Below are 21,070 nucleotides of genomic sequence, written 5' to 3'. Positions count from 1 at the left end.
GTTACAAAATTGCTTCTTAAATCACTCTTATTTAACTTTGTTACATCTGGGTTGTTATACATGATTTCAAATCTGAGCTTAATTTAGGGCAACCTGTTCATATGGAGTTTCTCTATCCTATTATTAGAAAAATAAATGGTAAGTGGGAACACACCAATTTTCACACATAGCCTGCTATGAGTGTGGATTTGAGTGCTCACTATAATTCCATGCATGCTTTCGTGGATATTTGACCTGCAACCATAATTAAGACACTCATTACATAGAAATGAATTTTGTCTTAGACACAGATGCACCAAATGATGTTTTTTACATGGGGGATATTACAAAGGCATCTTTATCCAGTTTCTCCTGTAAATGGTTTGTAGTGAGACAAATGTGAGAGCAGTAGTCCCAGTATGCCCTGAAGAAATACTTCTTGAGGCCTGAGAGAGAAAACATCGTAGGGGAAATTAGTTCTCTTGCCCTTGATGTTCTTCAGGATTATGACTTCCACTCCAAAGAGATGCTAATGTGTAGGATTAGGGTATTAAGGTAATATTGCAGTAACTATAAAGGTATTGTTAATTAAAGTTTGCTTGCTGTCAGTGAGTTCTTCAAAAGTTTTATCAGCTGAATTAGCTTTTGATTGGGAAATTCTACAGGCTCAGATTCATAGAAATGCTGTGTGTCAGGAAGTGAGGAACTGTCTGGGTCTGTAGTTAGGGGAAGGGCATTTCAGTTCCCATCTGAAAACTGCTTTTATCCATTTGCAGCATCAGATTTGCTGTTACTTTTTCATTGCTAGAAATATGTTTCATGTGTGCAAAGAAAGTACATTATAAAAGTATATGAATGCAGAAAAGAAAACCAGGAGGTACATGTTCAACAAGAAAGTGTCTCCTGGCAAAATGTTCCTCAAGTTTGAGGAGTATTGAGCTTATTTTGGCTCTGCTTTTACAGAATGAGTGAGTCCAATAGAAGGAATCCCACAAGAAGGGTTCATGTAGATTTTAATCCTTCATGAATATAGTATTTCTTAATACAGAAACTTAATACAGAAACCCCATATGAACAGATTTTGCTACAAAGCAAAAAAAAAAAAAATATCTGGAACTTTTATCTCCAGGTATTCAGTGACACACACAAGAACATGACTGCTCTATTCTCTTGTAATTACAATTCAAGTCTGACTGTAAAGAAATACCTTGAGCTATTATGCTCTCAAGTAAATTAGTTTTCATTCACTGCATATGCTTCCTGCACAAATTTTAATGTTTTTTGTCATCATTAAAGGGAAATTTTGACTCACTCATTACATCTCATGTGAGAACTGCTGTTCGCCTTATTGCCAGTGTATTTTTATCAGACTGTTTTGGCCATTAGATGTTATTTCTTATATGTCAAAGAGTAATGGTCATGAAAGACAAATTCCAACAACTTCAGCATTTGTGGGTATTCTGCCAGTCTGCTGCAGTAGAAATAAATCAGATTTTTGTCAGCTAAGGGGAAAAAGTTCTTTGCTTTACATTCCTTTTTCCTCAAAATTTTTTTTCATTGTGTTTATAACCAGGATGATAAAGGAACATGACCTTTGTTTTCCTGAATAAATCAGACAAGATAAAAATCTCTTTTCCCTTACAGCCATGTATATTAGTATGTTTTTATGGAAGATATTCCAGTATTGCATCTTGGTGACAAATCCATAAAAAAGTAAAGCAGCGGGATTTTGAAGGGGAATGTGGGTAGTTTTTGTGGGGTTTTGTTTGTATTTTTGTTTGTCTGTTTGCTTTTTAATTCTGATATATTTAACATTACAGTGTGTAGTTTGAGAAACTTGAATGAAAGCTCTGTTGTTCCTTTGAACAGGGAATTGCTGAAAGGAATTACTTGGCTTTCATAAAATGCCTTCCCCCTCTGAAGCCAAACCCTGCACACAGAAAACAGGCTTACTGACCAGATAAAAATATTATGTGCAGATCCAGCGTAGGTTTTCACTGCAAAGGCCATGCTGAATATTATCACCTGCACTGAGCCTGCTACAAATCTGTTCAAAGCAGAATATTCAACACTTTAAAACATATATAGTAAGAATATAGGGTTTCTATATATTTGATATAAGTATAAACTAAAACTTGGTTTGGAAACAGCTCCTCATTCTGGAGTGTGTCTGTACTCTCTTTTATGGCTCCATCAAGATAAGTCGTAATATTAACTGAAGGAACCATCCCTTATAATCTTTTATGTATTATGCCTTACCAAAAGTGTTATTTTTTTTTTTGTTTGTTTTACAGTATTCAAGTAAAGATATGCTGGAGATTCTTGTAGCAATAAGGATCTTTGTTACACAGAGACAGTAATGGGAGTCCCTAAGCCACATAAAACCAATCCACCAGTAAGCAAGTTAATTTTAAGGGAATACCCTTCTGAATTATAATAGCTGTGTGGAAAAAAACCAAAACAAAAAAACCCCAAAGAAAGTAGTTTCCTGAGGCATTCAACTTCATTTTTACAGGCTCATTTACTATGTCAATTCAAATGCAAGAGAAGCCATTCAGCAGTGCTAGTAACTCTTACTCTGTGTAAGGCTGTACAGTGACAGCCAGAGTCCCAGGAAATTAAGCAGGACAATAGAAGAGCAATATTAGATGGCATGGCCATGTATGGTCTCATCAATATAGCAATAGGTTTAGTCATGCTTTTGGTCATCAGAGAGTAAACCACCCATTTCAGCATTAAATGGCTGTCACTTTTACTTTGCAGGTTTATTCTATGCCATTACATTGGAAAGAACTCTGAACATTGCAGCATTTGGCTTATTTATCCAAACTGAGAAGTCCTATAAAGAGAGTAGGAAAATCCAAACTGAATACACCAAAATGGTTGTTAAATTTGTTAAGGCAATGTTCTTTTGTAAAAAATTATTTATTAAGTGCTTCCTGAAAATGTCATTGTATGCTGAACGTGCACAAACTTACCTAAATAACATACCCTTGGAGATGCATGCACCTTAAAGCCTCACTTTCATATTTTAAGCAGTGACATTTGTATCATAGAAACTAGAGCTGGGAGTGATGGGTGAGATCATCTTATCCGTTCTACTGTTAATGCAAGTCTGTTTCCTGAGGAATATTCTAAAGTATTTCAACTTGTTTAGTTTTACTTGACTGTAACTGGGCTTCAAGTCCAGTGGGAGGCTGGGGTATAGCACAATTATTAATTTTATTTCCCTAACACTCACCCTAAAATTTTTATTTCCTAAGGGCATTCTGCTATTTCTAGTTATACTCTTTTGGATCTACCTACTATTCTGGGAACCATTAAAATCTTAATCAGTTCTTCCCTGTCCTTCATTTTGCATAATTTTAAATACAGAGTCATCACATTCTCCCTTGTCCCTTGGGTTTTTTGTAGCCAAGAATGACATAATTTTCTTAATTTTTCCTCAAAACCCAGTTCTTCTTACATGATAATAGTTTTTCCTTTGTTCAAAAGCATCTCTAAACTGTTCAAAATTTTGTGAGGTCTACAAAAACAAGACAAAATTTCAAGGTCTTGTAGAGGCTTTATTTCTTTTCTCATTTTCAGTGTGTGCACTTAGAGTTTGCAGTGCAGGGATCCTATTACAGAGTCAAATTTCTGCTTACTGTGATTCTGAAATTCACCAATACCACTATGACATCTAAAATACTGTCCATCCATCTTCGAGCCTTTATGTGCTGTTATGGCTTTCTGGGTCTTTCCTATCCATTTCCTAGTTCAATGTCATACTTTTTCTGTATTGCTATTTTCCCTTTTTTTAGTATTCATTTAAACTTCTCTTTCTATTGACTTACTGGTCAATGTGCTGAACACTATAACCTCTGAAACTGCTCATAAGCTTAATTTTCAAGTGGGCTGAAGGGAACAACAGTCTTCCAGTTCAAATCTTGAAGGTTGCTTATATTTCTCTCGCAGTGATGATAATATCCTTTTGATTTTTGTATTAGGTGTTTGTTTAACTCCAGTACTCTTTTATTCCTGCTTGTGACTAAATGGAATTTTAGGCTGCACAAGCATCCAAGACATGTAATACGATTCTGCTTTCCAAGCAGGAAATTTTTCTTCAGTTTTGTTTGCTGTTCTTGATTATTTTATTTTTTTTTTGCTTATGCTTGTGTCAGAAACACTAAAAATGGACAGATTTATAAATAATGTAAAATATTACAAAATTTGGCAAAATCTTTCTGGTGCCTTACTGCATTTCTGTTCAAACAGCTAGATGAAGATTCTCTGCAGATTTGTATAGGCTCTCAAGTGGTAGTGTTAGTTTAATCAAATGCCTGTTTTCTGGTTGCAAGAATAGCACTGGAATCCTCTCTTCTTTAGTCTAAGTTCAGTTCTTTTATTTCTCATATTGAATAAATGGGTCCTGGCTAAAACCTTGATTTTTTTTTTCCTTGCCTGAGATGCTGGTACTGTTTATAAGTATTTGACTAAGATATATTGTGCCTATCTGTGCCTAATGAAGCACTAACCAGACTAAATGATGAATGGCAGTTTAATCAATTCAGTTCATTTGGTAACCAGCAGAAGCATATGGAACATAAATTTTAACCTCTTGTTTATAAACACCTGATTTATTCTAAAATTTGACTGCAACTGTGCTTTCCAAAGTTTTCTTCCACTTTTCTGTGCCATCGAGAAGCTTTATTTAATGTATCCATGCTCTGGATTGTAGAATTAGAAAGTGGTGATGTATATTTCATTTTCTTCTTCAAAAATTTGACTGTCAGTCCTCATTGTCCTGTATTCATTATTGGGTATTTGTCAAAGCCTGAGAGATGAGTAAGCAGAGGTTATTTACTGATACTTTTAGTTAAGTGGTACCTGTAAGTCCTCAGCTCCAGTTTTAATGAAAATATGAAACCTGTTTTCATTAAGCTGTTTTTTTCTAGAACCACTTCCTCACCAATATATGCACACAAATCCTAAAATGAAAGGCTGCTTTCTGAATGCATCATCATGGTGCATAAGCCATGAAAAGGTATATAATTACTGCATTCCAAATAATTTACTTCTAAAAACAAAGTTAAATTAGAGGTTATTGCTGGGATTTTTCTGACACAGAAACGAAATGCTCAGTTTTAGGGGGAGGTGGTGCTGTAGTTAGTGTTGCAAAATCTTAGTTCATTTTGATACATATTTTGGGGATTTAAACATGTTATTACTTTGAGTGAAGATCAATTTTGTGTGGTTGCTTAAACATGGTTGTACAGCATCCATGGGTATTTGCATATGAAAGTTGGAGGAAAATGTATGGAGAAAAATGCAATTGAAGAAGTTTAACATTATCATCAAATTCTGCATCCTCTTGATAGCCAAGAGGGATGTTTTCTCTTAAAATTATTTTTGCTGAGAGAAAATCAAGTCTTGAGCTGTTTTCATCCAGAAAAGATACAAGGGCAAGTTTGTAATTTGCTTGCCTTTTGAGATTCAGGAGTTTACAGGTTATCTGGAATTCGAGACAGAGTCACAAGAAGCTTTTCTCAACCTTTGAGAATGCATTCTTTGTGCTGTAGTTAGTGTGCCTGAGATATTTTTACCATCTGATTTCCCAGTACTTCTGCCACTGGCTTAACTCAGTGGGATGAGGAGGACTCGTGTGAAGTGGGCTGTGTGGGACACCAAGGGCAGGAGCTGTAAAGGAGGTAGCTGCTGTGGGGAGAGGAGGGAGCCCATGGCTTCCCAGCCCATTGCAGGACCTCTCAGCCAGAGCTCCTGGGGAATGGGGTCAGCAGCTATGGGCTTTGAGCTTCTTTCATTTATGCTGGAATAGGGGAGAAGAAAGTCCAAGCAAGTACATCCCCCAAGTTACCAGCCTTTGGGCAGTAGCTAGGTTCAGTGGCTGTGAGCAGCCATATGCCCTTTTCCTTTTTACTCACCTTTTCCTCCTGTGCTAAGTGTGCTTTCATGTCATCAGTCTGTCCCCATTCAGCTTCTCCCAAGGATGCTCCCTCACTGCCATTCCCACATCTCCAGAGTTTCTTTGGGGGCGTGACTATTCTGCTTGGGAAGCCCTAACACAGGAATGAAAGCAGTGCCTTTATTGGTCTCAACACCCATCAACCATATTCCTGCTACCTCTACACCTTTCTTCAAACACCTGAGAAATGTTCATGTGTAGACACTGATTTTAGCAAATGCACATGCCTGTCCTTCCACCTGGCATCAATTAAAAAAAAATATTTAAATGCTGCTAAAGGATACAAAAGCATTGTTGTTGGCTTTTTGGTCTATAAGAAATCTTTCTAAACTTGTCTTTTTTTTTTTTTTTTCTTTTGTAGGGGAGTTGGTTGTATCTTTGTAGAAATGATTCAAGGGGTTGCTGCTTTTCCAGGAATGAAAGACATTCAAGATCAACTCGAAAGGATATTTCTGGTGAGTTCTTCATTGCTGAAGTAAAACAACAAAGGATCAATTGATAAATGTTCACATATTTCTTTGTGTTAGGAATTAACTTATTGATAGAGCCAAGGATCAGGAGCCCAGTCCACAAGTTACAGTTTACTTGATGTATTTTATGAAAAAAGTTCTAATTTTTTTCACCTTTTTTTTTTTTAAAAAAAAAACAAACTAAGAGGTTTATGCAATTGTAGAAAAGCTTTCCAAATGTAAGCCAATGGAAATCCAGCCAGTTTGTCATCCTTGCTCTGCAGAGGACAGCTCTGGATGGCCTTATTAATATTCTACTAATGTTGTAGTGTTAATGCTAAGTATTTTTTTTGTTATATAGATATATAAAGGAAAAGTAAAATAGGAAGTGATGTGAGAAACAGAATAGGAATTCTGAAATCATGCTTAGATTCAGCAGGGGTCCTTGACTACTGCTTCTGCAGCCTGGTTAGGGTCTTCATGCAGTTTGCTCAAAGGCACTGATGACACATCTATATTGGGAGTGAAAGAAAAGGTAATTTGAGTCAAGTATAATGATAATTTATACATTTTTCTACCCAGGGTTGTGGTTTCTTGTTTGTTTGCTTGGGATTTTATTTTCATTTGCACTTTCTTCTATTGTGCTCTGAGTTTGGCAGATCCCTTACAAAAGGTTCAGGAACAACTTTTCTTGACTCCCAGTAAAGGTTTGTATCTACTCTGCTGCCTCCTGGGAGCTGTGCTGTTGTGGAGTGGGTTTGTTCAGGGAAGCCACTGCTCACCCAGATGAGCCAGAGAGGCTCCTGGTACTTTTGGGTGGTCACTGGGGAAGGTACCACAGGAGCAATGTCTCACCCTAACGTGTCAATCTCTGGATTGCTTCTGACCATCAATTTAGAAGGGAAACAGGAACAAACCCTTGCTTTCAAAGGTTATTTTGTCACTATTCATTTATTTCAAATGCAGAGTATTCATTTGGTATTCTTTTTTGGTCCATCGGGAGATAAGAAAAAGTCTTTCATAATACGTTTTAAAAATTTACATTCTTCACTTTATTCAGACTTGCTTGCACTGTCTCTTTTGTTGGGACATCAGGGAATTTAGCAAATGCTTTTAAGAATGACTCATAAAATACATCTTTCTAAAACAAGGCCTTACTTGATTGTGATATAAATATAACTCATTTTCTGTAAAATATTTGGTTTTTCTGCCCTGTTGGCTTATACCCTGAAAATTCTGTGCTGTGGAAGAATAGCTGTGCTGCAACACAGTCTGGGAGCAGCAGTTCTGAGCAGTTCCTGTGACGTGTCTCATTGCTTTGTTTGTTTGCCAGCTTGTGTATTTTAAGCTAGCAACTTCTGAGCCAGTTTCTGGGGTTTGCTTTTTAAGCTTATTATACTTTCCATTTATTAATTTGAAATTTTCTCCTTATTTATAGAACATGAAGTTTTGAAATAATTATTTCCTCTTTGGGACGTCATCTCATTTATTGCAGTAAAATCTTGACTGTTTTTGTTGTTGAAATTAAGGGCACTTGTGACAGCAGAAATCGGGTGCTTCCTTTAGCAGGGCCTGATTTGCAATTTATCATATGAAATTGTAAGATACAGTGCAAAAAGTAATAGTGATAAGTCTATCATATAAATCTATTTTTGCATGCCTTCTGTAAATCTTTTATATACTCTATTTTTTTCCCTATCCTCACAAATACATGCGTGTTAAAATGCCAAGATAAATGCATTCTAAGATGAGGTTTGAGGCCTGCCAATTATTTTAAATTTTGTTTTTAAACTGCAGTTGCAAATACTGAGAACAGTGTTGAAGTAACTAGGGATAATTTATTGATACTCCTTCTTTAATTTGATCTTTTGCAAACCATCAAATAAATAGATAAAATTTTGGTCTGGATGTTTAATAGTCCATTTCAAATCAGAGTTAATTTTAAATCCCAATTAATTAAGCTTCCTAATGGTAGTGTCTAGTTACCATTAGCTAAATAGTTTCAGTGGGTGCCTTCCTAATGTACTCTAAGCTTCATTAAGGCTTTAAGTTATCTATTTAAAAGTTATAAACCAGAGGGATATTCTTGTTTGGTTTTGTATTTGAAGAGAGGGGTTAAATTCATTAATTCTCCAGTGAATCATATATATAGCAGGGTAGTTAATAGCACTGAAGGACAAAATGAATCAGGTTTTTAACCAGATAACTAATATGATTAACTCCCACACAGTGAGCACTTAACATGGCTGTGAACGAAAGTGATCAGCCAATAAAAGAACTTTTGCAGAAAGAGTTCCCATAGTTCATGTTTTCAGCATTCACCAGTGACAGTTTTCTTATAACTGGGGTTTCTCTTCTGAAATTGAAGTCCACTGTCACTCTGATCTAGTAATGCTTCTTGTACACAACTTGCAACAAAAAGGAATATTAATCTTCATCCTATCTCTTGCTGCTGTTGCCTGCATAGCTACATGTCTTTAGTCTGTGAGGAGCTAGGTTGCAGCTCTGAGGGAATTGGTTACATTGTAGTAGGAAACCAGAAAATTGTAAGAAATAGTAACCAAGAGAGGCGAATAAAATTTGATGTGGATAACAGTTTAAAAATCTTAAATGGCTGTTTGATTTCCTATTGTTTAGTGAGCATTATTATGTAAATGAAATTAGAACACATTTTATGTATATTGTTTTAGCAATTATCAAGTTTAGGCAGAGAGATTATCTAAATGTTTTTGTGTATCTCTACTGCTGGCCTTCTTCACATATCTACATAGCAAAAATAGATGCAAAACAGCACACCACATATGTTTCTTCCTCATTATGAATGATGTTTATTTATGTTTCATAACAGCCTTACTAAGTGATTGTGTACAGCAGATTAAGAACAGTGATTGATCTTTCAGTTTCGTTTAAAGACTTTTCTCTTTAAGCTTGTCTCTCCTGACTTCTATTGATTCAATTTGTGGGTTTTTAAATGGTAATATACACTGATTCTCTATTTCTGTTACAGCAGCTGTTTTTAATAAGCATACTCAGGTTCTATTACAACCACAGGCCTCAATAAAATAGCGAGGGTTTATACACAGGATCTGTTCTCAGAATCAGACCAGCCCTTAGAGATTCTGATGAATAAGCAGCTGCAAGTTGTTATTGTCACACTTTGGATCTGATCATATGAATTCTTTTTTTCTGGCTAAAATTAAAAGTATTGCTAAGTTCTTTTAAAAAAACTGTGCTTACCAAATGAAATGGGAATCGCACATATAAGTAGGTTGCATTTTCAAAGAGGTTTAACAGTGAATAAAGTGCATTAATGCAGAGGTGTTTTGGTTCAATCACTATACTATTACATTTTTGCTCCTGCTTTTTTCCTGCATGTTGAAACTGAGGTTACTTTCTGCATAGAAATTCATCATAGAAAATAAGTGAGGAAAGTGTAGTATCAGAATTAAATCATAAAATCACTGAGTCTAACCTTTGACTGAATACCACCTTGTGAACTAAATGATAGCACTAAATGCCATGTCCAGCCATTTTCTGAACCCCTCCAGGGATGGCAACTCCACCACCTCCCTGGATAGCCAGTTTCAGTGCTTGACAACCATTTCAGTGAAGAAATTCTTCCTGATATCCAGCCTGAACCTCCCTGGGTGCAGCTTGAGGTCATTTCCTCTTGCTCTGTTGCTAGTTTTTGTAATTACAGCCTGTAAGAGCTAACAAGTCTCCTGCCTCAGAGTATTAAACTAATGGTGTGTCATCATTTCCAGCAAACTTTTTTCTTTGCCATTCTCTGAGACAAGAAGCTTGGGTTTTTGTTGCAAGGTGATAAGTCTGATGGACTGAAGAGATGAAGTGGTAATCTTAGCATTTCTATGTAGTCTTGCAATATGTACACAAGACAGGATGAAACTTTGATAAAGTGCACATTGAGTGGTAAAGCTCTCAAATTTCTGTGAGAATAGGAAAAATATGTGAGGCAATCTGTTGAATCAAAATAAAATTACACAAAATCAGAAAATATCATTTAGCTTCTGATAAGAAGTAGCTAAGGTCTTTATCAGTAGATTATTCCTGTTGATCATTTGTTAGCATACATATCTCTAGATGCAAACTTTGAGGTTTTCAGATCAAGGAGAACGTGCCATTGTAAATACAGAATTTAATCATGTCTAGAAGTTCAAGCTTCACCAAATGCCTTCAAGCTAGCCCTGTATCATGGAAAATTGACAGCTCCTTGGATCTGGTGATGATCAGTATGAATTAGATGAGTGTTGAAGCTGATTACACTGAGCAGCCTGCAGTATGCTTGTGCATGCCACACTGGAGACAGTTACAGCTCTGATTTTTATATAAGCATGTGCTTTTATACTTGCTGTTCTTAAGAGATTCAAAACTGATCAGAGCTTAATCTCTTGTGTTAGCTAGATTTTAATTCTGCAGAGATTTTTTTTTAAGTGGGAAGGTATTTCTGTGTTTTCCATCTTATGTGAGCTTTCTGAGAGTCACAATTGATCAAGGAGAATTTTCCTCCCAGGCTCTGAAGCCTTGCCGATAAGGGAATAATCTGTGCATTGCTTGAACTTTAGCCTTGGTGCCAGCTACACTGCAAATTAGATTTTACTGCAAGAATAATGTACAAAGAGTTCTCCTGCTACTTTGTAGCTCTCTGCACAGGTAGGACAGTGGCATTTAAATGCTGGTTTGTCTGAAAATGGGCATTCTCTCTGCAAACATGGTTGCAGATGGCACCACAGGAGCATCACACTACAGGTAGGGTGTCACAGCAGGAGAGGGAAATGGCAGCCAGAATCTTCTGTCTTTCCTGACACACGCATATTGAACAAGCTGAGGATTCCTCTCTGATTTTGGATGCTATTGCTCTGTTGGGTAGCATAATACACAGTATTAAAAAGTAATTAAAAGAGAGCAATATGCATGGAGCCCAGCAGCCTGATCTGCCAAAGGGCAACACCAGAAATGGCAGCTTTCTGTGCCAGCAAAATTCACAAGAGTTGGCCATTTCAGATAGCTATGGGAAATGACATTTTAATTTCAATGGGAATGGAAGTGTTTCTCCCATTATTGAATATTTGATAGGCTAGCAATATTAATTTTTTTTATACATATATGCACACATGCTTGTAATACAGGACTCCAAGCCTGAAGTGTCTTGTAATGCAGGCTAGTACTGTTTCCTCCACGATTGATGTTAGCAGGCATTTGTGAAGCTGCAAAGTTTTCTCCCTGGTTCTGTACCTGAAGGTTTGCTTCATGTCACTGACATCCTCTGAAGCCTGGAATAATACCTTTTTAGAGCTTTTAAGCTTGTGATGGACCAAGAGAAAATGTGCTTTCTGGTACATTGTATTAATAGCCTCTTCTGGGAAGCTAGCAATGCTAAACCCAAGGGAGGAGTACTTTAAACCATTGGATTTTGAAGTCCATCTGTGTAATCAGGTACTTAGTCAAATTTGTTGGCCTTTTTTTCCCCTTTTTTATTATTTAAAATATGTTTTTCTTTCACTCAGTAAACACTTTGGCTCTGAAACACAGGTCATTCATCTCTGATGGAATATATGTAATTGTGAGGCTGAACATGAGCTGAAATTTTATTTTGTGTAGGCATGGTGTCTATGGTGCCATCTATTCTTCTGGTTGGATGAATCTATTGTAATATAAATAGTTCTCGCTTAGAGGGCAAAGTTTGTGTTTTCCTCCCAAATCTTTCCATTTGCTTCCCACCCATGACTTCATGAAGAAAATGAGGGGGCTTTTGGAAACTAATTAATTTTAAATGTGACTATTGAGTTCTATCTTCTATAACACAATATGTAAGTAGAGAATTGCAATTGTGCTAATAAATCTACCTCTGCTTTGCTTTATAACAACAATATGCAAAATATTGCACTTCTTTTCAGCACCACTGAAAATTAATTACATAAATAGCAAGCTTCTATACCTGTGGGTCTTCTCTTTGAAGTTGTTAGCACTTACTCAGTATTTTACTGTAGTTGCCTGCAGGTTTTGCACTGATACCACTTCTACAAGGTTCCTCTCTGGACTTTATGTCTTATGCCAAACTTCAGATGAAAGTAATTCTAAGCTAAAATTTACCTTCAAAATTAACTTTAAAAAACAAAGTAAATCTTCTATGTGTTCATGCTTTATAAAGGATTCTGGTATTTTTTTTAATTACTTTTTATGGAGTTTCAGCACAGCTTTTGTTCTCCAATGGCACTATATTGTTTTGTGTATTACTATGTGAGAAGACTTTTTCCCATATAACAGGGCACAAGGTAAATTATGCTAATTTACATTCACTTTTCATGAAGAACTCCCATCCTTACCATGTCTGAGAGTCAGTAGTCTGTGCTGTTCTTTTCCTTATGCCATTAAACCCATATGGTACTGGGCAAACAGACCTGGCCTAGGATTTAAAAACAGCAGTCTTGTGAAAATGTAGGACAATTTCTAGAGGAGCTTTGCCTATGTGTGTTAGGAAAGGAGACTTTAAAAAATATGTCTCTCACACTCTGCTAACATTTCTTTTAGAAACTGGGACACGCAATCTCACATTTATCCATGTTTAAAGTCATAAAAATACCCACCAGTGTATTCTGGACACTTTCCAGGGGACCTACCAGCTGGTAGCAGGAGGGAAGAGAAGGAAAGGAAATAATAAATTAAAGTATAACCCCATCTTTTTGCTTTGAGGATTGGCTGGATTTCAGGCCAGCCAGTCACACAACCTCATGCACATAGGTGTCATCTGCTTCCAAGATGTTCCTATCCAGCCTGCTAATTCTGAGCAAAATCCTGAGTGTGGCTGGGCTGGCACTACAAGAGTGTGGGTTATTATCAGCTTGGTAGTGCAAAACATGAGGAGTAATTGGCTATCAGAAAAAGAAAACAAATTAAGACATGGTTCAGTGGAAAACAATGGCTTTGTGGTTTTCTTTGGAATCAGAATGTTTACTTTCTGCCATATTTCAGTTGCTGAATGAGAAATGGGCTATAATTATAAGGAAGCATTGTTTCTTTTCCAGACTTGCCTCTAGCCTTTGAAAGGATATTTACAGACAATACATTGAAAAAAAATGTGATGAGGCTCAGCTGGAGCAAATCAGTACCTGGTGTAAATCCATGCACTGATTTACATCTTCACAGGCACCTTCCTTCTTGGCCCCTTACAGCACAGAATTATCTTCTTTGCCATGTAAAATCCCTCTCTGTGCAGGTTGTGTCCACATGTGTTATGAAGCTGTAATTGCAAACATTTTTGCATGCAGGTGACACTGGACAGAAAAGCAGTTGCAAGCAATTTGTGCATTTGTGGGAGCTGAAGGCCATGCTGAGCAGAAGTGTTGGTCTGCTATCCAAAAATTTATTTTACAAGATAATATTGTACTATAAAAAACATAGACACATTCAAAAAACTTACTCTGGTATGCTGGCTTTATTTGCTAGGCGAGATAATAAATGATCAGGTGTCAAATTGTAGCATTGCTTTCTCTTTCATAAGTAAAGAAACAATGCTCATTGCACTTGAATCTTCCCTTTTCCCTTTCTTCTTTTGCTTGTGTCTGAATTGCACATTGCTTGTCAAAAGAGAGTTTTCTCTATAGCATCTTGATGGCCAAAATTGTTGTTTATGATCTGTAGCAAAAGTCGAAACATCCTTAAGGTTGAAAATGTCTAAAAATCAATGTGAGGCTGTTTTAGACGATGATTTTGGAGATGGGAATATAAGATTGATATGTCTTGACTGTCTGCACATGTTTCTTAAAAGACTTCAAGAATAATAGTTGATTTCTTCTGTTCTCCTTATAACTAGTAAAAGTAAATAGCTCTCTCTGTCATGGTGTCTGGGGGAAACTTCCCCTTCAGCCCATGCACATGCTTTGAGGTACCATTTGCAGTAAGCCTAATCTGAATTTAGACTTTAATACCTATTTTAGTGTTTCCATAATCAGTGCTAATTGTAGACTAGGTATTGATTTAGCAAGATGCTGAGCACTTGCCGTAAGATTGTCTTCAACTATCATTTTTACAAGCTGCTGATCCTTAGTGAGCTAAATGTAAATTTTGATATAAGCTTAGTGATTTCAAGAGGCTTCAAGTTTTCACAGGCCAAACATTAATACACCTTGATTAGGACAGCTGCTTTTCTAGCTCATTAAATGGCTATGGTTGAATAACTTATGCATAAAATTTTCATATGTTGAAAATTTTGTATAACCTCGTCCAAGTTTTAATTATACATGTAAAAATGCTGTCACAAAATTTCTGGGTGTCCACTATTTGTGTGTTGTTGCCATTTCTTATGAGACTGGTTCAGAGAAAAGAAAATGCTGACAAAATCAGTATTAATAAGTAGGGAAAAGAAAGAAAAAAGGCTATAGAAATGAAACATATTCTGCTACATAAAAAAATGTAAAAAAAAGGACTCATAAGATAGTGAGAGTAGGAGAATTACCTGATTACAGTCTTAATGCAGTAGTATTCTCAACTGAATGTGAAATAAACAGAGCAGGTTATGAGTTCTGCAGTATTATGTTTTATTCTGGTGCTTTGGTTCTTCCTTCCCCAGTCTTCTAAGCTCTCAGTTTAGAGAGACTTGGAGGCTAAAGCAGACCAGGATTCTCCAGCTCTCAGTTGCAGGAAGAAAAATGTCCTGTGTTTGCTGTTTGTCTTCAGAATGTGCATGTGTATCACTGCATAGCTGCATTTCTGGCTATTGAGGTCTGCTTCCAAGTACATCACAGGAAGCTAGCAATATATTTTGTGAGACCACAGTGGGAATTATTCACAGTGCTTTTTCAGGGCAGAGCAGGACGCAAATGGCTGGGGTGCAAACTCAAACCTGTTGGTGATGGAGCAGAACAGCAGAATGAATGTAGAGTGGTACAGTAGGTATGTTCTCACATAAATATGATTACCCTTTGGTGAGTGCAAATCAAAGAAGATTTTTAGCATCTGACTTAGAGCACTGGAAGATTACAGTTGGATTTCTGTATCTTTTGATAGATGACAAATCGGTTTACTTTGTAAGCTTTCAATTTGATTAAAGTTTATTACATTATAAAGAGGGATTTATTACTTTAGAATAATGCCTACTTCTTTTCACAGATATTTTGAAATATCTTAAATTTATTTACTTTTCTTTTCCAAAATGGTGTTATTTGAATTATAACTCATTTTCATCTTAGAACAGACTATATATGCATGTTTAACCTATGTATCCTGAATATTTTACAGTAGCTGGTAATTGTGCTTTTCTCATAAGAGAAACAAAAGTACATAAAATCAGAGGAAAAGGCAGCCAAGAATTTTATCCTTTCAGTATCTTTCAGGATCCTTAATCCTTTCAGTATCCTTCATGTCTCATCTTCATGTGCATCCACAAAACTTGCCCCAATTACTTAAAAAGAGGCCTTAATAATTTGGATGTTTGGGATCCTGTGCATTTTGGTATAATCTGCTCTGGTCTGATGGCAGAGATATTTGGTTGATGATACTGCTGTGCTGCTGAGCCAGCTTGTTAGAGCGTGTTAGTATTGCTCCTTCCTCTTGGAAAGGGAGGGGTGGGGGTGAGGCCCTGCTGACCTCAGTTTATCAGATCACTTTATCAGATGTTTAGCAGTTCAGAGCAGTTCAAAGCAGTTCAAGCTGCAGCCAGGGAAAATCATCTTTTGTTTGTTTAATTTGTCTTTTCATGAAAACTCTGCAATACCCTATTCCATAAAAAAAAATTCAGACTAGCAAATGTAGCTGACAACTAAGGGCAGTGAAACACCTGTTTGTTACTAAAGTCATCTCCTCATTGGGCTTCATTTGCTTTCAGTAAAATGTACTTTCAGTGCAGCTTCCTACCACTTCTGCTTTATAGTATCTTCTTCTTGTTAATGTTCTCATGGTTTTGTTGCCTTTTAAATAGCCTTTTAAATAGCTTAATGATAACATTGTGCTGCTCGTGTGCATTCCTCACATAGTCCAAGAGATCAGCTGTGCCTACAGTGTTGAGAGGCTGATTTTTCTCTCTGATAACTTGTGTAGTTGATTGTCCATGTTTCATTGGTATAACATCTCCCTTTCTACTATTTCAGTGAGATCTTTAAAATTTACCTCCAAAACACCTTGTAATAGCAGAGTTGCTCTTGTTAAAGATTAAAACTGCCATTTTATGGTTCTTGTATCTGATGTCCCATCATTTTTCAGCCTTCATGTCATCAATATTTCAGGCCATTAATTTCTTAATGGGGACATGAATGGCTCTTAATGGGGACAGAAGATACTCCAGTCTTTCCCCTCCTGTCTCATTATTGACTACCAGTGGTACTGAAACCCATTGTCATGTATCTATGCAAATTTTCTTTTTTAAATTTGTGTATCCTATTTACTTAGTTATACATTTCCCCTCTGGATTGTTTTTTCTTCTGTTTTTCTGAAAAAGAAAAGTGGAGCATGACATACAGGTGTTAAGTAGCTCAAATCATTTGAGAATTTGCTGTAATTCACTCACACTTCACTAACTATTTCAGTGCATGCCCCTCATTTCATATTGGAGCTGTAGGCAGTACAAATACTGAGTCCTCTCAGCTCCTTTCTCCAGTGAGTAAAGAGGATGAATTCCAGCAGCTCCTGGGAAGCAGTTCCATTTTGCCCAAAGGGAATGATGCAAAGAGCAGGAGCTGCCACTGCAGCTGCCCTGCAGATGGATTGAAGTTCAGTTGGAGACAGGAGATAACTACTCCCTAGTCCCTCCTGCATGGTGCTTTTGATAGCTGAGGTCATGGGCAAAGTCACTGAGTGTGGTTTGTCAAAACAAACAGTATGGTTCACTGAAGCTGGCAGTGCTGCTGCCTCTTCCAGTTGAGATGCACCAGCTTTCACCTTCATTTAAATAAGCAAAATGAAAACTCTCAGGCTATCAGCCATCTGCTTGTTAAGGCCACCACTGCTAAATGAGCAATAAATGTTTAAATCACAGTTTCCAATTTTTGAAAATTTTATCATCTCAACATTCTGTACTCTTTCAAAACCCACTTCTGATCTCAATGTTTGGGCACGTACCTCAAAGTGTCAGGGCAATGAACCCCTTGCTCTTAATGGGTTTGCAAGGAAATAGGTAATGAAAGTGTCAGGAAAATGTGTAGATGTTTCAGCAAAGATTTCACTGGAAATTTCCCAGGTGCTCTGAGTGAGCTGTGCTAGCTCACTAGTCTGTACTGGAGGATACAGGTTCTGTTCAGCCAATCCTTGCATGGATCTTACCATCCTCTGGATGAGAATGTGAACTCCCTGGGATTCTGCACTGACCCCACTTAAAATGTCTCAGCTGCTTTTAGAGCCACTCTCTCTCCATCAGACATAGGCTGACATTTCCCCCATTTTTAGGAAAAAAAATTTTCCATTTTTCATTCTGCTTGCTTGTTCTGTGCCTGTGATTCAGAAGGAGAGTATAAAACTCTTTTCTTTTGTAACAGCAAAATGTTTGGAGTTAATACACCAAGCCTCACACTGTGTTTTGTTGTAGGAGGCACACTTCGAACTGTATCACTTGAAATGGATTTTAAGTGATAAGGTTAGATGTTTTTAAAAGAGATTTGATTTGGGAATCCTGATAAGGTTCAATGTAGGAATCAGCTGGATATTTCGACATCCAAGAAGAGTACTCTTATCTATCTATATACCCATCACAATTGGAGCTCATTATTAATGCCCTCACTGTTTCAGAAACATTGTAACATTTGAACCTGCACATTCTTCAAATGGCAGTGTGACTGGCTGCCTTCATTTTCTGTAGATTGTCACTTAAAAAAGCTTGACAAAATACCCACTGCATCACTGAGCTCCATGTGGCTTCACAAATCTATTCCAAGTTGAGATTATTACAAGATCAAGACCTTAATTGGCAAAATAAGGAGCTGGCAAACATCTGGATTATCTGATCAGATTCTACTGTCATGCTGTTCCATGATGCTGAGCACCAGGTTTCATATATAGGTCTCAGTGTATGTTACCTCCCCTGGTTTTTTAGGTGAGAAAAGGAATTTTCATGATACTTCTCTTTTTTTAATTTTTTTTCTTATTTTCCCCAGACAGTGAGCTCAGTCAGCCCAGCTCTAGTATTCCATCTGCCTTAGCACAACAGCTTTCCTCTGGAAGTATATTTCCATCACATAAGTAGCACGTGTCATGAGCTTCTATTGTGGCGTGCATATGCTGTTCCTTGGGCGTGAGGAGTGGTGAGTGCTGGTGTGTTGTCATAACCAGGCACAATCGTTGCTCTGATGTGTTGGGACTGGGCACCAGGCCAGAGACAAAATGTTTTCAGTATCAGAGAAGTGCATTGTGCATTCACTGCTCCGGAGTGGAGGTTTGTTCTGGGGAAACTTTGGTTCCTGTAAAAACCAGTGGGTCAGGTCCTGGTGCAGAGAAAATCCTTGGGGAGAAAGGGTGTGATCCCAAATGTCCTGGTTTGTTTAAACAGTTGTAGTTAAATGATACCATAATGAAGAAACCTAATTTTATTTTAAATGAAAAGATTTTTCTTGCTGTTTTTATGGTGATTCATAGGACTATGCATATTTTGGTCTGTTAATTATTTAAACAAGCTTTCCAGCTGAATGGCAGCTTTAAGTCCTTAAGTATCCTGATGCAGAGCTTGGCCTGTGCCAATGAGATTGGGTACTACAACACTAGGTAGGAACTCACATGTGTTAACTGAGCCAGTTTTATGGTCTTAAAAAAGGCCATAAAGCCAGCTTTATGATCCAAAGGGAGCATTGCTTTTCCGATAAGCCAGCATTTCCAAAAATCCCTGTGTAGTGCATACCTGGAATTCAAATGAGCTAGCTGCTGAGCCAGCACAGCAGGGCTTCTGGAAGAACATTTCATAAAAGCCTCCCACAAGGTTTTGGCTTTTATTTTTATTCCCCTTTTTCAGTTTAAATAAAAGAACTCAGTAAAAAAATTAGAAATAAATCTTTAAAGAGCATGTTTAGGAGAGGACTTTCTGTTTGGGTGGGTTGTTCCAAAGGCTTTGCAACCTAGACAGGATAGGAAATGTGAAATGCAGAATGTATCACTATCTGAACAGAGTAAATCAGAACAGATTTTAAAGAATATGTAAACAAGCATGACTTGCAAGCTATGGGGTCCTTCTGGCAGAAAATTGCTGTCTTTGCAGTAAAGAAAACCATTCTGCTTGTTCCCAAACAGTAAGGAAGAGACCTTCCAGCACAGTTAACAGCAGCAGCTGCTTCTTCATGTGTGTTAACACCAATCTCTTCCTCAGTGAAATCATTCCCTCTCTGTAACCTTACTTGAGAGCTCACAAGCTCTGTCAATGCCAGAAGACCTAACTTTTGTCCTTGTGGAGGGGCAGAGAAATCTCTTGAGGTTAGCTTGAGTCTTCTACATGAATTCTCTTCCCAGTCTTTTCCTGATCCACAGCTTTGAGGTCTCCATAAGCTTTTAAAATCTTTTCTCTTCTTACTAAGAATCAGTTTCACTGAGGTCTTTTATAGTTTCTGCAGCTCCAAAGCAGCTATTAGAGATCATAAGTCTAGTTTAATATCAGAATTTTTAAATTCTGATTATGGGATCGTTTGCTGGTGGGAGGAGACTCCTGAGCAGAGATGGCTGGGAAAGCTGGAAGGACAGGGTCTCTGTTCTGCTTTTAGCAGTTCATCATGGAACACAGAGGAGCCATCTTTTCACTTTGCAGCTAAACAATCCCCTTTTACCATGTACCTCATTGTTAGATTATCTTTTGATTTGGCAAAATTGCTGTGTGGTTGCACTGGTTTGAGGGAAAGTGCAGTCTCTGTCAGGAGTTCCCTTTTTCCTCTTTTGCTGCTAATTTCAGATTGTGTCTCTACAGCCTAGTCTCCTCTGCTTTCCAAATAAATTTGTGAAATCCTTTTATCAAGTTTTTTGGGGTTTTTTTAAGCATTCATCTTATTCATATAAATATTTTAGTAAGAATCACTTAAAAAAACCCCAAAAACCAATTTCTTCCACCATGTGAACTTCTCTGAATGTTGTGAGTTACTAAAATAGGACGTTACGATGAAATGTGCTGGCTCCTTGTAGGAAAAGGATGTCACAGTCCTGTACTAGGTGTTTCACACTTGCTTTTTTCTCACTGTGAAATTCAGAGTAAATACTCTAGTTTTGAGCTCATTCCAGTTCAGCTTGGATTATGGACAGAATTTGTTTCTAAAAGTCATCTCACCTAATGACAGAAACAGCCCTGTCAAAGTGTAGTAAGTATTTAGTAGGCAGTTTTTGGAATAAACAAAACTCTTCCCTGACTGAGCATTTAAGGATGCTGTCATGTCAAACCCCGTGGTGCTTTGTTGTAGGGCTGGGGATTTCATCTAATCCTGTCCTGGTGCTCTGTGTGTGCTCACTTGTGCTGTCTGCAGTGACGACTGCTCAGTTCTTCCTGCACCTCCTCCTCCCCCCAGCTGTGGCCCCCAGCCCATGCAGGGCTCTGTGAGGATGGACAGATGTGCCTGGGCACCCTCCTGTCCCTGCTGCTTTCCTGATGTTGGCACAGCTGTAGGGCTGTCTCTGCCAGGGTCCCTCAAAAAGGTACTTGTGGTTACCATGGGCATGAGGAGGATGATGGATTTACTTCTTGTGCTGCAAATGGCATGGAAACAGTGTT

General features: G+C 37.5%; 1 protein-coding gene across 11 annotated transcripts in view; it reads left to right on the top strand.

Moving 5' to 3' along the window:
* The window catches only part of CDK14 (cyclin dependent kinase 14), a 341,278-nt gene that overhangs the window by 180,740 nt on the left and 139,468 nt on the right, over positions 1 to 21,070 (top strand). For all 11 annotated transcript variants that reach the window (XM_086857927.1, XM_086857960.1, XM_086857948.1 and 8 more), the window contains one exon: positions 6,306 to 6,399. In XM_086857927.1, the coding sequence (XP_086714053.1) occupies positions 6,306 to 6,399 (94 nt within the window). The remainder of the gene's footprint in view (positions 1 to 6,305; positions 6,400 to 21,070) is intronic.

This window comes from Cyanistes caeruleus, chromosome 1 (genome assembly GCF_971803275.1).
Source record: "Cyanistes caeruleus chromosome 1, bCyaCae1.hap1.1, whole genome shotgun sequence".
Classification (NCBI taxonomy): domain Eukaryota; kingdom Metazoa; phylum Chordata; class Aves; order Passeriformes; family Paridae; genus Cyanistes; species Cyanistes caeruleus.
Note: the sequence above shows the minus strand (reverse complement) of the source record. Positions and strands in the feature narration are given on the sequence as shown.